This window comes from Cygnus olor, assembly GCF_009769625.2.
Source record: "Cygnus olor isolate bCygOlo1 chromosome W unlocalized genomic scaffold, bCygOlo1.pri.v2 SUPER_W7, whole genome shotgun sequence".
Lineage (NCBI taxonomy): Eukaryota > Metazoa > Chordata > Aves > Anseriformes > Anatidae > Cygnus > Cygnus olor.
Window position 1 is genome coordinate 1,182,682 of NW_024429078.1, and position 12,833 is coordinate 1,195,514.

At 42.7% G+C, this 12,833-nt stretch overlaps 1 protein-coding gene across 1 annotated transcript in view; it reads left to right on the plus strand.

Annotated features, from left to right (window-relative positions):
* LOC121063021 (CUGBP Elav-like family member 4) overlaps positions 1-12,833 on the plus strand; it is a 1,483,068-nt gene that overhangs the window by 745,366 nt on the left and 724,869 nt on the right. The window contains exon 11 of the mRNA XM_040543331.1: positions 3,230-3,313. Coding sequence (XP_040399265.1) covers positions 3,230-3,313 — 84 coding nt within the window. The remainder of the gene's footprint in view (positions 1-3,229; positions 3,314-12,833) is intronic.

The window sequence follows — 12,833 nt, forward strand, 5'->3', positions numbered from 1 at the left end:
CCAGTGATCCTGATCCCTTCTAAACTCATTGGCTATGTGCACTGAGAACTAACTTAGCTCTTCAGAGCATTCTGAGCTGAACAACTTTTGCATTCAGTTTCTCGAAAATATACATATATGTAAAAAGCAGTGGCCATACGCATAACTGTGTGGTCTACCATGGACTGCCTAGATTAGCTTGACTAGGAATAAAGGAAAAACAAAATAGAAGGGCTGAGAGAGAGCTTGTTTTGTGAATTCTTTACCAAGGAATCTAACTGTGATAGGTAACTTACGGACAGATGGAGTTAACGAGAAATTTCTTGTTAAATTCTAATAGCATAATTTTCATATGTGAGAATGATAAAACATCAAACTACCCCAGGTTTTTTCTCAGTAGCAGGTGGAGTTTTCAGCATTGGAAATTAGCAAAAATCTTCTGTAGTTGGGAATGGAGTGAGTTTGGCCTTGAATATCTGAGTCAGTATGGAAAGCCACAGCATGGGTTTCACAGCCACATTTCAGAGCAGAACTGGGCTTTGAGGATGGTCTCTGCTCTTTCAGTTCCTCCTGGTCTCTTCCTCTCAGTCTCCGAGCATTGTGAGTGAGACAAAGCTGAGCTCAAGGTGAGCTAAGGGTTGTTTTTTCCTTAAGCCCAACCTCTAAGCCTGGTGTGGAAGAAATTGCATGCCTTCTGATCTGCCTTATGCCTTAGTAGGTGTCTCTCAGCACATGCAGGCAGAATCCCTGCTCATGCACAACGCATCCAAGACCCCAGGAAATGCAGCTGGCATTTTTGAAAGAATTTGCCAGTTTTACAGAGCAAACTGCTGGCTCTGGTGATGTCAGTGGGAATTTTGCCACTAATTGCAGCAAAGCCAAGATTTTACCCATTCTATAATAATGTGGATCTCAAATCCCACAGCAGAAGTGCTCTGGGGCACGTTCAAATGAAGAAATGAAATTTTCCCTGCTATTCTGGACCATGGTCTTCTCCTGGGCAGAATTTTCTCAACCCTAACAGACACCTAAGGGGGGGTCGGTGTTTGTTTAACACTTTCAGACTGTTTCATATCTAGTTTATTATGCCAGTAACTGCACATTGCATCTAACTGGACTGCAGCAAGGACTGGGGAAGGGATAGTTGCTTAGTTGGGAGACTGAGGAGGAGGCAGACAGGAGGTGAGGGGAAGAATGAAAAGCTTGGCATGAAATAGGGGAACCTGATTGTAGGCCACTGAGGTTCAAAAGTAATTTAGTTAAGCAGATGACCGGGTGCCTAATTAGTTAATTATCCCACCATCCCACTATCCCCTCCATTTGGAAGAAACCCTGTCACCATCCTCATGACCTCCAGGAAATGCACAAGATGCAAAGGATCGGATGTTCCTTTGTGACAGTCCTTTTAGCAAATTAGTGGGGAAAATTGTGCTTAGCAAATATTCATTAGGGCTTCATTTTCCATTAATCCAAAAGGAAATGTGGAGAGCCTGTGACTTCAATCACGCTGAGGCCCAGGAATTTTAATGAGCTTTAAATGGGCATCTGTCAGAATCCTGACTTTGCCGTACTTCTCCTGCCAGCCGGGGGGATGAGTAATGGCTAATAAAAGGTGGGAGCATCTAGGCTAACTCCTCTCCCTAACAGGAAAGGCAAAGTTGTAATTTGCTGTGTTATGACACCGTAATTATGCCCTGATGAAGAAAAGGAGCGTATTAAGAAACCCTTTACTTCCCCACACAGTGCCCCAGCCATAAATGGGGGAAAGCTGGCTCAGTCAGGTCACAGGGTTGTAGGCACAGGGACTGGGTGGGAGGAGTATTACCTGGTATTCCTTCCACCCTTCCTATTTCTCTCTGTCCTCTTACTCTCACAACAAGGAACATGCACTAATTCCCCTTCATCTTGACCCCCCTGAGCAAACCAGAGCTGGAGTTACCTTTGGAGGTCAGTGCAAAGCTGGGCAGCAGCTGGAAGTACCCTTGGAAATAATCCCAAGAAAAAAAACAATCCCAGCCTCCTGAAATTATACAGGTTTCTGCTGGTGGACACTGCAAGGGGTTTAAATGCTTTTTTTTTTTTTTTTTTTTCCCCAACAAAACCACTTCGACACAAATGTTCCCTCTGGATTTTTACTCAATGTATTTATACACTATACTTAAAAATAAAAGTCACATTGATAAGCTTCATTCTAAGCCAGAGGCAGATTCTCCCTCTTCTACCCCAAAATTCGATTCCAACAGAACATGGTCTGAGTCTGAACTTTAACAAAACTGCATATTCCAATGAAAGACTCCTCTCTGGATATTTTTCCAAGCACCCTCTGAAGTCTGTAACCCTTTGAAGTTTGTTACAGCACTGAGGCAAAAAAAAAAAAAAAAAAAAAAAGGCAATTTCTGTTCTGATGTCTAGTATTTTGGATTTGAATCCATCTATCATCTCTTTTGAAGAACCCTGTAGAACTGGGGGACGTGACCAAACTGCCTAGATTTGGGGGAGTCTTTGGGCTGAGTCAATCTGGGGAGGCTGAATGTAAAATTCTAAAAACAAAATAAGCCTGGGGGTTTCTGCATCTCTTCCTCCTTGTTATCACAGTCCTCCCACAGACATGAGAAAGATAATGAAACTTCTGTGTGCAGACACTGAGAAGAGGCAAGGTTTAGTGGTGGTCACCTAATACTCTACAGATTAAATGACATTATGGGGAGCAAAGGAAAACTATGATCTGCATCTTTCATTCTTCTTGCTCTTATTCCTCCATTCTCTTTCCATGACCACATGTGCTCTTGCATTCCTCTGTCTCTAGGTTTTATCCTGGTGTTTATCCTGGGAAGGTTAGCATAACCTCTGGGTGGCTTTCTGAACTCCCAGTCTTCTGCTTTCTTTGTTCCTCTGAAAGTGTTTTGAAGACCAATATAGGAGAATAGGGAAGGGTCATTAGGACAGATGCCACATTGCTAGGCATACAGTTTTCCAAAGAGGATAAAATGGTAAAAATAAACAGATGAGCCAAGAAAACCTGTGAAAACACATCCCACAGCCACTCTTTCCCAGCTGAGGAAAGTCAGACATGCAGAGGAACAAAGGGAGCCCTTTCTCCAAGACCCATTAATGCAGTCTGGACTCTACAGACTGCTTCCTTGCAGTGACCCTTCAGCTGTCAGAGAGAGGGGACACCAAAGTAAATCTCCACCATGTGCTTCTCATATCCTATTAATTTCCATTCATGGCTCTTTTTTTCTCTTGACAGGACCAGAGGGCTGTAACCTGTTTATCTACCATCTGCCCCAGGAGTTTGGGGACGCTGAGCTGATGCAGATGTTCCTGCCTTTCGGTAATGTCATCTCCTCGAAAGTGTTTGTGGATCGGGCGACAAACCAAAGTAAATGCTTTGGTGGGTAAAGATAACAAAACAATTAGATTCATCCAGGAAAGGGCTTTCTCTGAATACTTCACCTTTCAAACTGCTTTCTTTCTGCTTAAGCTTTATGATTTCTCTTGATTTACTCCTGTCGATACTTTCCCCTTCCCTCTTTCTCTCCTAATTGTTTCATGCTCAGAATTGTGTGCTCTGCTTAGAAGTGAAGGTTTGGCATCTCACTGGCAGCTGGGTGCTGCAGTTGCTGCTGGTGGGGTGGAAAACACCCCCCCCTTGGAAGGGGAGGTGGGGAGGGTGCAGAAAAGACTAAAGCACCTGGAGCAAAATGGAGGGGGCCAGGGAGTAGGTGAACTGCTGATGGAGTCAGCAGTGGGAATTTCTGTACCCAAGGGAAAGGAAAAACAGGTTGTGGAGTTGAAGGGAGGACAGAGCTTGAGGGACAGCTCTCTAGCGGGTGTGATGCATTAAACTGCAAAGGGCTAAGGGCTGAACACCATCAGCTGAAATCCTGGTCTTCTGCAGGGATGGCTGCTCAGCAGATTGCAGACAGCCGTGCTCTGAGCCCGCCAGACCTGAGCCAGCACCACGGCATGTACAAATAGCACCAGCTAACCCTGTGCCTCAGCCAACAAGCCATGCTAAGAGGCTGGGTCTGAAAGCAACGCTGTGCTCACACAGCTCCGGGCCCAACTCCACCAGCTGGAGCATGAGCAGAACACAGCTTCAGCTGCATGTGGGCCACCAGGCAGGGACACCCCAAGGTGCACCCACAAAGGGAGGGTTCAGCCTGCCAACAGTGGTGTGCTGATGTGTGCGTGATGTCTCAGTGGGATCCCACTGTTCGCAAAGGTGCTGCTGTGAAAGGTCCCTTCTGGCAGCCCCAGAAAGGTCCCATCCCACTTGGTGGATGGGGGATCTCCTCTCACCCACCGCTGGAATGTGCAGTTTCTGGTTCTCCACCACCCAGTGCTCTTTGCAAACTTTCTCTGAGAACTGCAACGGGACAAACTATTGCTTTTCTTTTCCTGTTACTTGCATCTGATCTGGACTCTGTCTCTCAGGCAAACTTCCAGGGTTAAGACTTGTTGGAATTTCATTTGATTTTAAAGTCACTCTCAGTCTCCACACTATGCTTCCCTCCCATGTTGCCTTCCCCATTCCCTTCCTGGACAGCCCACCTCCCAAAACTCTTACCTCATTCCTTGCTAGCTATGGTGCATGACAGACAGTACTTCCAAGAGATTGTGCCCCTTCTCTGTGCACAGTTTCTCCTGCCCACCCACAGAGGGTCTGAACAGGCTGCTTTTTGACTGAAAAAGCTTTGCTCCCTAGTGTGAGGGGATACAGCAATCCCTTCACCAGTAGTCATGGGATTGCTGCACTCTCGAGCATTAGAGAACAAAAGAGTTTGTTAAGAAGAACTTGGGAAGTTCAAATGAGAAATTTAGAGCTTTAACCGTATAAAAGCTCATAACAAAATAAGCAGACCAGCAAAGCTCTAGGTGACATTGAACACTAATGCTCCAAGGATATCAACAAGTGGACCTTTGGCAGTGAAATTGCTATTCCTATCATAAATAATATTTAGGGGAGTACTGAGCCTGTCTCCCCTTATACAGGCAAGGGGGAAGGGCAAAGGTAAATGGAGAAGAAATGAGGTGGGAGCCAAGTCCAGTAAGGAAGAGTATCTTCTGGACAGAGATTCACCTCATATCCTCCTGTCTCAAAGGTTCTTTGGCTATAAGGCTTAATGAGGGTAATAACACATATCTAGCTTGTGGGGCAGGGTTATGGGGCTGGCTTTGTTGCTGTTTCCAAGGTACTGTGAGGTTGTGGCTGATAGCTGAGCAGGGGTTGAGGGATCTTAGCAGAAATTTTTCTTATTGTGAGTCTTACTGGAAGAACCTAAACCACAGCTTGTTTGATGCAGTAACCTCCAACACCAATGGTAGGGTATTCCAGCCTGAAAGCAGGAAGGTGCACTTTGGATGTGTAAACTCAGGCAAGCAAAAGCAGGAACTAGAGAATGCTGATGGATTTTAGTCACCTTATATTATCTTCTGAGACACCAATATCCAGTCAGTTTTGGGTTCCAGGCATCAAGCCCCAGTTTTCTCTGACTTCAGCTAAGTTTCCCATAGAGCTGAGTGCCTGATGTGACTGTTGGTTTCAGACACTTACACTGCCATGTACACCTCCTCCACAAGGACAGAAATAGCAGACATACAGGTAGCTAATTATCACAAGTATGTCACACTGCTCTTCAAAACCTCCCACCCCACTGACCTTCAACTTTAGAGCAATGTAAAAATGTGGACATTATTACAGATAATCAGGCCTTTCATTTGTTGTGCTAAGTCCACTGAAGTTGGCACTGATTATAATTCTTTGTTCAGAAACTCAGCTTTTTTTAAAAAGGAAAGATTACTTTTTCCTAAAGGAAAAGAAGGATTTTTGTTAACTTTGAAAGTAAGAAAACTCTTTCCTTTTCTGCTTAAGCATTTCCCCAAACTCATCATATAAAAACATAGCATTTGCATTCTGTTTCACTTTTTTTTTAACCAGCCAGAGCTCTCCAACTGGTAGCCTGGGGGGACAATTCTGTCTGGCCGCAGAAAGATATTCCACCATTATATGACCTTTTAAAGTGTATCTGCTATGCAGATCCCAAGTAAATTGCTATAACAGAGTCTAACCCAAGGTTGTCAAGAAATTGTCAAGAAGTCCTTCTTTAGACAAACTCAAAAAATTCCATGGAGAAAAATGTCACCATGTTTTTCTTCCACGGGAAGAGAAAATACTTCATTTGCTGCTCTTTTCTCACTATTGAACTACCAGTAAGTAGCCAGCCCAAAGTGCGTCAGTAGAGCAGCGTCTCAAAAAAAAAAAAAAAGATTTTTATTCCTTTGTGTTCAGTTCTGAACCTCCCCTGTGCTTCCAGCACAAAGATGGATGCATTATCTCCTTTGGCCACTGCTGGCAGGATTGTGTAGGGGCAACTATGGGAGAAAACAAGACCAGCCACAAGCCTTTCTCCTGGTTTCCCAGGGTCCACCATCCTGCTGAGACCCATTAGCACCTGTGTGCGTTGAAGAAACCACACTGCAGTTATGAAGCCTTGGACTTTCTCAGTTCAGAGGCTGCCTCCTGGCTTGACAGTGCAGAACGGTGACTACAGCAAACACCAGTCTTGTGCAAAAAAAATGTGAAAGTGGTCAAAATATGGCTGTTGTTTACCATAGCAGGTCTGCTTGCTGCAGTGTGTAAGACTGCCTGAGACACAACCCTGACCTCACTGAAAAACAGTCATTGAAGTTGGGAGGCATCTTTGTCTGGGACTTTCCTCTTGCTGCATTCATCCAGTCTAGACTCAAATCCTCCCTTTTTTACTACAATTTTTCAGGCCCCTGGCTTTTATTTTCCCCCCTATCCTGATGCAGCTGAAATATGTCCCACTACAGGCCACACTTCTTTCTCCCTCGCACTCATCGCCATGGCCTGAGCCTCCATCACACCGGCCACATCAGCATCTCCTTGGGATTCTCCTCTGGTACTGCCCTTTCCACCGTCTTGGATTCAGAGTTATTAATTTTACTTTCGCAGCCCTTCACCATTCTGTCTGTCTTTCTCCTCTCCCACCAGCTCTTCACAGCTCTTCAGTGCCCAATCTGTAGCCTCTTCCCATCCGCTTCTTTTATACTTAGCACGTTTCTCCTCACTGGGCCTTGCTGTCCTTTCCCAGTGAAATGGCAGGGACACCGCAGTTGTTGTCTCACTTGAGGAAAAAATACACTTAATAAGGCTTTCCTTGAAGACAGCAACTCCCATTCTCACAACAGACTGATCTGGGATGTCTTGCACAGAGGCACAATGTGTCACAGCCTAACCATCAGCTTCTGCAGGACCCTGAGTCTATATTTTGTCTCTGTGCAAGGCATGCACTTCCCACTGCATGTGTGTAAGCTCATGTGTATATGTACTGAATGTCAGAGGACATACAATATATCTGTATGCTGATCACAATGGTTCTATTGAAAATTTCCCTCTCAGATATGCAGATAAGTTTATTGTGACCAATTTGTGTACAAGGCAAAAAGAAAACTCGATTAAAATGATGCTATTAAAGCTGCTAAGGCAAGTAGTCAATGTGAGAAGAGCTGCTCTTCGTGCTGCCCACACAAGGTTAATTCTCCCTCTGTAGGGTAGGGTGACGCTACTATACAGTTGTAATTTCAGCAGCACTAAGTGTTGTCACACAGAACACACTTTAAGAAGGCATTTGAAGACGTTAAACTAGTGAAATGCAAAGACAACCATGTTCTAAGAAAATGTTTTAACAGAGAAGAGAAAGAAAAGGATAGGTTTGGGCAATATTAATTAGGAAGACATGACAGAAATTAGAAAAATGAGGACGCGGATGGAACAGCAGAGGCCAAATGATTACCCTGAGGTGTCAGATAAGATGTAGATAAATTAAAGCCAGAGGAAATGCTGTACTGGTGCACTTGGAAATTCATTCCTCCAGCCTCCTCTTTCCAAGAGCAGCAAGCACCTGGATGTGCCAGCTCTGCATGACATCAAGCAGTGGGCACTGCAAGGGCAGCTCTGCACCACGTAGAGTCCACCCAAATGTTGCTGATGGCCCCCCCAATTTGGCAAAACAACTAATCTTCTTTGAAGATGCCAAAAGAGAGAAGAAAATGCCACTTGATGAGGGTCATAGTAGTTAATTACCCTCGCCATGAAATATTTCTACTCCCTACTCAACTTTTTCTGGCTCCTATCTTGTGAGCCAAGTGACCGAGATTAACGGTGAGAAAAGTGGTAAGGAATGAGGACTAGACACAGGAGGGGATGAAGCTCAGGAGAAGGGCTGAGACATAGGTAGAGCTTGTGTTGTGTTATTAAAAACACATTGTGGCAGTTCAAGACAGCAGCGTGGTGGCAGAAAGGTAGGGTGGGAGTTGCAAGGCAGCAGGCAGGTCATGACAGTCTGCAGAGTTTCAGCTTGGAAGCTGAAACAGAAAGAGCAGAAACATCGAGAGACTGGGGCATCGGCAAAGCTATGCAGGGCCCCAGGACCAGGGGCACTGCACATCAGGTCTAAAGTGCATTGGCAGCACTCCATAAGACATGAGAGTGGAACAACAGACCCTGAGGTACATCAGAAAAATATTGCTCAGCACCTGCTCGCAATGTGCCTCCAACAAATCCTGAAAAAGCTGGCAGTTTCTCATTTAATTTAAAAATAAAAAAAAAAAGTCTCTCCTTAAATTCATCCAAGGAAATGAACATGTCCAGGAGTAAGGTGATGTACTGGTAAGAAATTCCAGCCCCATGTTCCCATCCCATCTGGGTGATGATGGGTTAACCAATCTGTGTGCTTCTGTTTCCCCCTCTTGTAGCAGGACACTGGTTCCTTTACATGGGGATTTGAGATACGTGGATGAGGAGAGTTATTTATCAGCTCAAAGGTTTTTTTTGTTTTGAGGTTTGTTTGGTGTTTTTTTTTTTCCCTCTGTTACTTCCTTTTTCTCACCAGATAAAGGAATTATTAGAAAGCACTTGGGACAGAGATGGAGCTCTGCTTGCTAGTATTACCAGTACTATGATTAAATTCAATTTTTTTCCTTTTTACCTTTAACCTGAGTTCAAACTTCCTAAGAAAAATCTCTGCCCCAGACTTTCTCTCTGTAGCCCACAGAATTAGACTATGTCCTTTGTTTTGCATGATCTATGGCAATTAATTTTGTTTCAGTTCCCTGGACAATATGATATTGCCATAGCCATATAGCTATAGGTTTCAGGCCAAAGCTCAGAGTGTAATGAAAGAAACCACTAATTTTAGCACCTGAGTTGAGACAATATGGGAACAATCTTCCAGGTGTATTAAAACACAGTAATACAGAAGTTTATATTTGCTAGCTCCAAATATTATAATTGTTATAATCCAAAGCAGCCAGGCTCTAAGACTTCAGATCCACAGAGTGAGGAAGGGACAGTTCTCCAGGTGATAAGGAAAGAGTTGTGTGAGTAAGAAAGTGAAGGAAGAGTTCAACAAACTTACTGCACAGCACCTCCAGCCACTGCAGTTGGTTGGGGGAGGTTTTAGGGGGAGGAGGAGGAGTAGGAGAAGTATTAGGGCTGTGAGCCACGATTCATTTACAAACTATAATTAATTTGATGTTTAGATTAATTTCTGATGTACTCTCAAAGGTGCACTGAAAGCATTTTTCCTTTATTATAATGTTGATTGCTTGCTGGGGAGATAAATCTAACTGTCAGTTATGCACTGACTTACCAAAACTTTCAGACCAAGCAAGCATGTATGCATAAGGAACAGCTGTTTGCAGCTCTCCAGTTAAAGGGATAGCTCTGTCTTTTCCCAATAACTCACATTAAAGAAAATCTATATATTGTACACAGGGACTTCTGCTTTCTTTTGTAGTTTAACAATTTATTAGACAAGAATATGTTAGCAGAATCTATGTTCTATTTATCTGTCTGTCCTTGTGTCTATCACTATTCTATCCATCTCTGCACCCAAGTGATAGATGTAGTCCATCCAGAATATGTCTAGAAGTTATGTATATGTTTGTACATACCTACTCGCATACACACACAATCATTTAAAACATTTTCACTCATGGTGTGATTAGATGGAGGAACTCATTACTGCAGGGTCTTTGTGGCTACTCATTTAATGAACTTCAAAGGAGGAATGGCCATTTATGTGACTAATGGAAATGACCAATGTTAAGAGTTAATGCCAGAAGAAAGAAAAGAAAAAAAAAAGTTTTGAAAGAGGTTAAAAACTTAATGCTCTGGGCTTCAAATTGATCCTTCAGCTTTGGGAACTAGGAAAAGAACCTGAAGGGTTTTTCACATGTGCCTGCACAGCGTGCTATTTACTGCCACCTCCTCTAAAAATACTTTGATTTTAGATAGAGTAGATGAACCCTAATTAGATACAGCTGGTCCTCCCTATGCTCCAAGGATATTGTAGTTTTAAATACAAACACCCCCATGTGTAGAAATGCCAGAGGAGTCTCTAGTGCTACTTTCATTCGGTCCAGAAGTTTTTTGTTCAGAAAACAGTTAACCCTTCAACAGGCAGGCCCATTTCTGAACTCAAGGTGATTGAACTGCTGAACATGGACTTACCACATCCTGCTCTTGTGAGACTGCAGACCTACAACAACATTTAGCTTTCCATTACATCTGTTTTTATTTTGTTTTCCCAAGATCTCTCTCATTCAATGTAAATTTGAGCTGTAGAACAAGTGTTTCTCCATCCATCCATCCATCCATCCATCCATCCATCCATCCATCATCCATCCATCCCCACATATTTATCTTCAACTTCTTTATATCTGTCTGTCCTTTCTCATTCGCTGCACAGGACTGCTCTTCAGCATTTTGAAGTCTGTCAGCTAGCTTGTTACAGAGCAGCTGTTCGATAGATCCTCACAGCTCTCTGCTTGGCCCCAGGCCTTCCTTCCCGCACAGTATTCAAATGTTGCTATGAATATGAATTTATTATTATTTCCTCATCTGTTTTCCTAAGGCCCTTCCTAGCAGAGCATTTGAGAGGTTCATGGAACTGAGAAACAGCATTTTCACAGTGTTCATGTCGTCCTCATTTCACCAAGGGGATGGTGAGACATAGAAAGATATTCAAAACTATTTATTAATCTTGAATGCCTCATCTGAGATGCCATGAGCCTGATTGGTCTGTTTGTGTGTTTTCTCAAAATGTCTAACACAATGCAGGGCATGCTATGTTTATGTTCATTTCAGATGCAGTACAGGCATGCAGCCTTTCTATACCAGCAAAATCTCAGGTCGTACACTCAAAATCTCAGGTCAAACACTGACTGAGCACCAAGAAAAAAATTAAGAGGCCTCGCATATCAGCTCATGCACTATGTCATAACTATCCATATCTTTTTAACATTTGTATGCTTTTGGCTCTAGTTGGGCCAGGACAGTTAACTCATGGCTGGACGTCTTTGGGGCATGGCTCAGGGGTGGCAAGGTACAGGGACCGTCCCTAGACAGCGATATAGACAAGACCACTCCTCTTTTAGGGATAAGAGAGTTTAGTCATAAGGATAGAAGCCATGATGTGCCATTTGCACTCAGAGCCTGCAGATTTTATTTACTAATAAGAAAGTAGCCTAGGAGATCTTATTAAGGGTTTTTGTGATATGTTATTTACCCAGCATAATTGGGATGTAATGCAAAAAATAGGCGTCAAGTCCACTTCTCCGAGGCAGCATTTGGTTGTACAACTGCATCACAAAGCCATACTTTTCCTCCCTTATTTACTGTCTGTATTCCAACACTAGCAATAATGAGTCTGATACATTGCCATCTTCTTTACCCTGTTCTGTTATTCATTCTCTACAGTAATTAAAACAAGGATACCATGAAAAAGAAAAATACAGAAACATGTGGTTAGAAGTGATGTCTTAATGCATATACAAAACAATACAAAATTAAAATTTTATATGTAACATCAATTCTTGCATTTTTTAACTCTTGAGTGCTTCATTTTGTAATCTTATCATTGCTTTAGTGTATTGGTGTGTGTGATATCTTACTTTTTCAAGTAAGCAAACCAAAACTAATGTATGAGATGAGATGAACAGATAGTGTATACTGACATCACAAAGGTTTTCATCAGAAAAACGATTTTCAGATCCCCATAAAAATAGGTACCTTTCCTCACCATTCCTACTTCCAACTATTTCAAATCCCCAACCATATTCAACCTCATCCCCACTCTCCTCAGTCCTGATCTGTAATATATTACATATGTATATGTATATTTATATGTATTTATATATATATATTTCTCCAATAGTGAATATGCCTGCAGTTTCTCAAAAACAATGAAAACAGCTGAACTAGGGATGCTTAAGAGAAGTTTAAAGATGACTATAAAATTGTAGCCTAATGTTAAGTAGGTGAATTTTCTGAGTAAATGATACAATGCCTGTTGTTAGCTTGCAGCTGATTTCTGTAAATGAGTTAGTAAAAGCCAGGTGGAATAAGAAATTCTGAACGGATTCAGATGAAGCCTATGGCAAAATGCTCTTGTGTTCAACCCCGTGAAGAGGTGTTCCTATAACATCCTTTCTATTTTCATTAGCTAAGGGATGAGTGTATAATCATTGGAAACATGAGTGTTAGGTAGAAAATAAGGCTTTATAATTATGATCAGTACTTCCATTTTGGGTTTATCCATCATAATTTGTTAAGGTCACTGGTATTATTAATCATAAATTATGGAAATTAATGTTTCTGCCTATTAATAGACTCACACAGCCTGTCAGGGACCTGAAAAGTCCAACCTCCTGACCAAAGCAAGGTCATCTGTGGGGTCAGATCTCAGGATTGCTCAGGGATTTATCCAGTCAGGTCTTGAAAACCTCCAAGGATGGAAATTCATTTGGTCAACCTGCTCTAA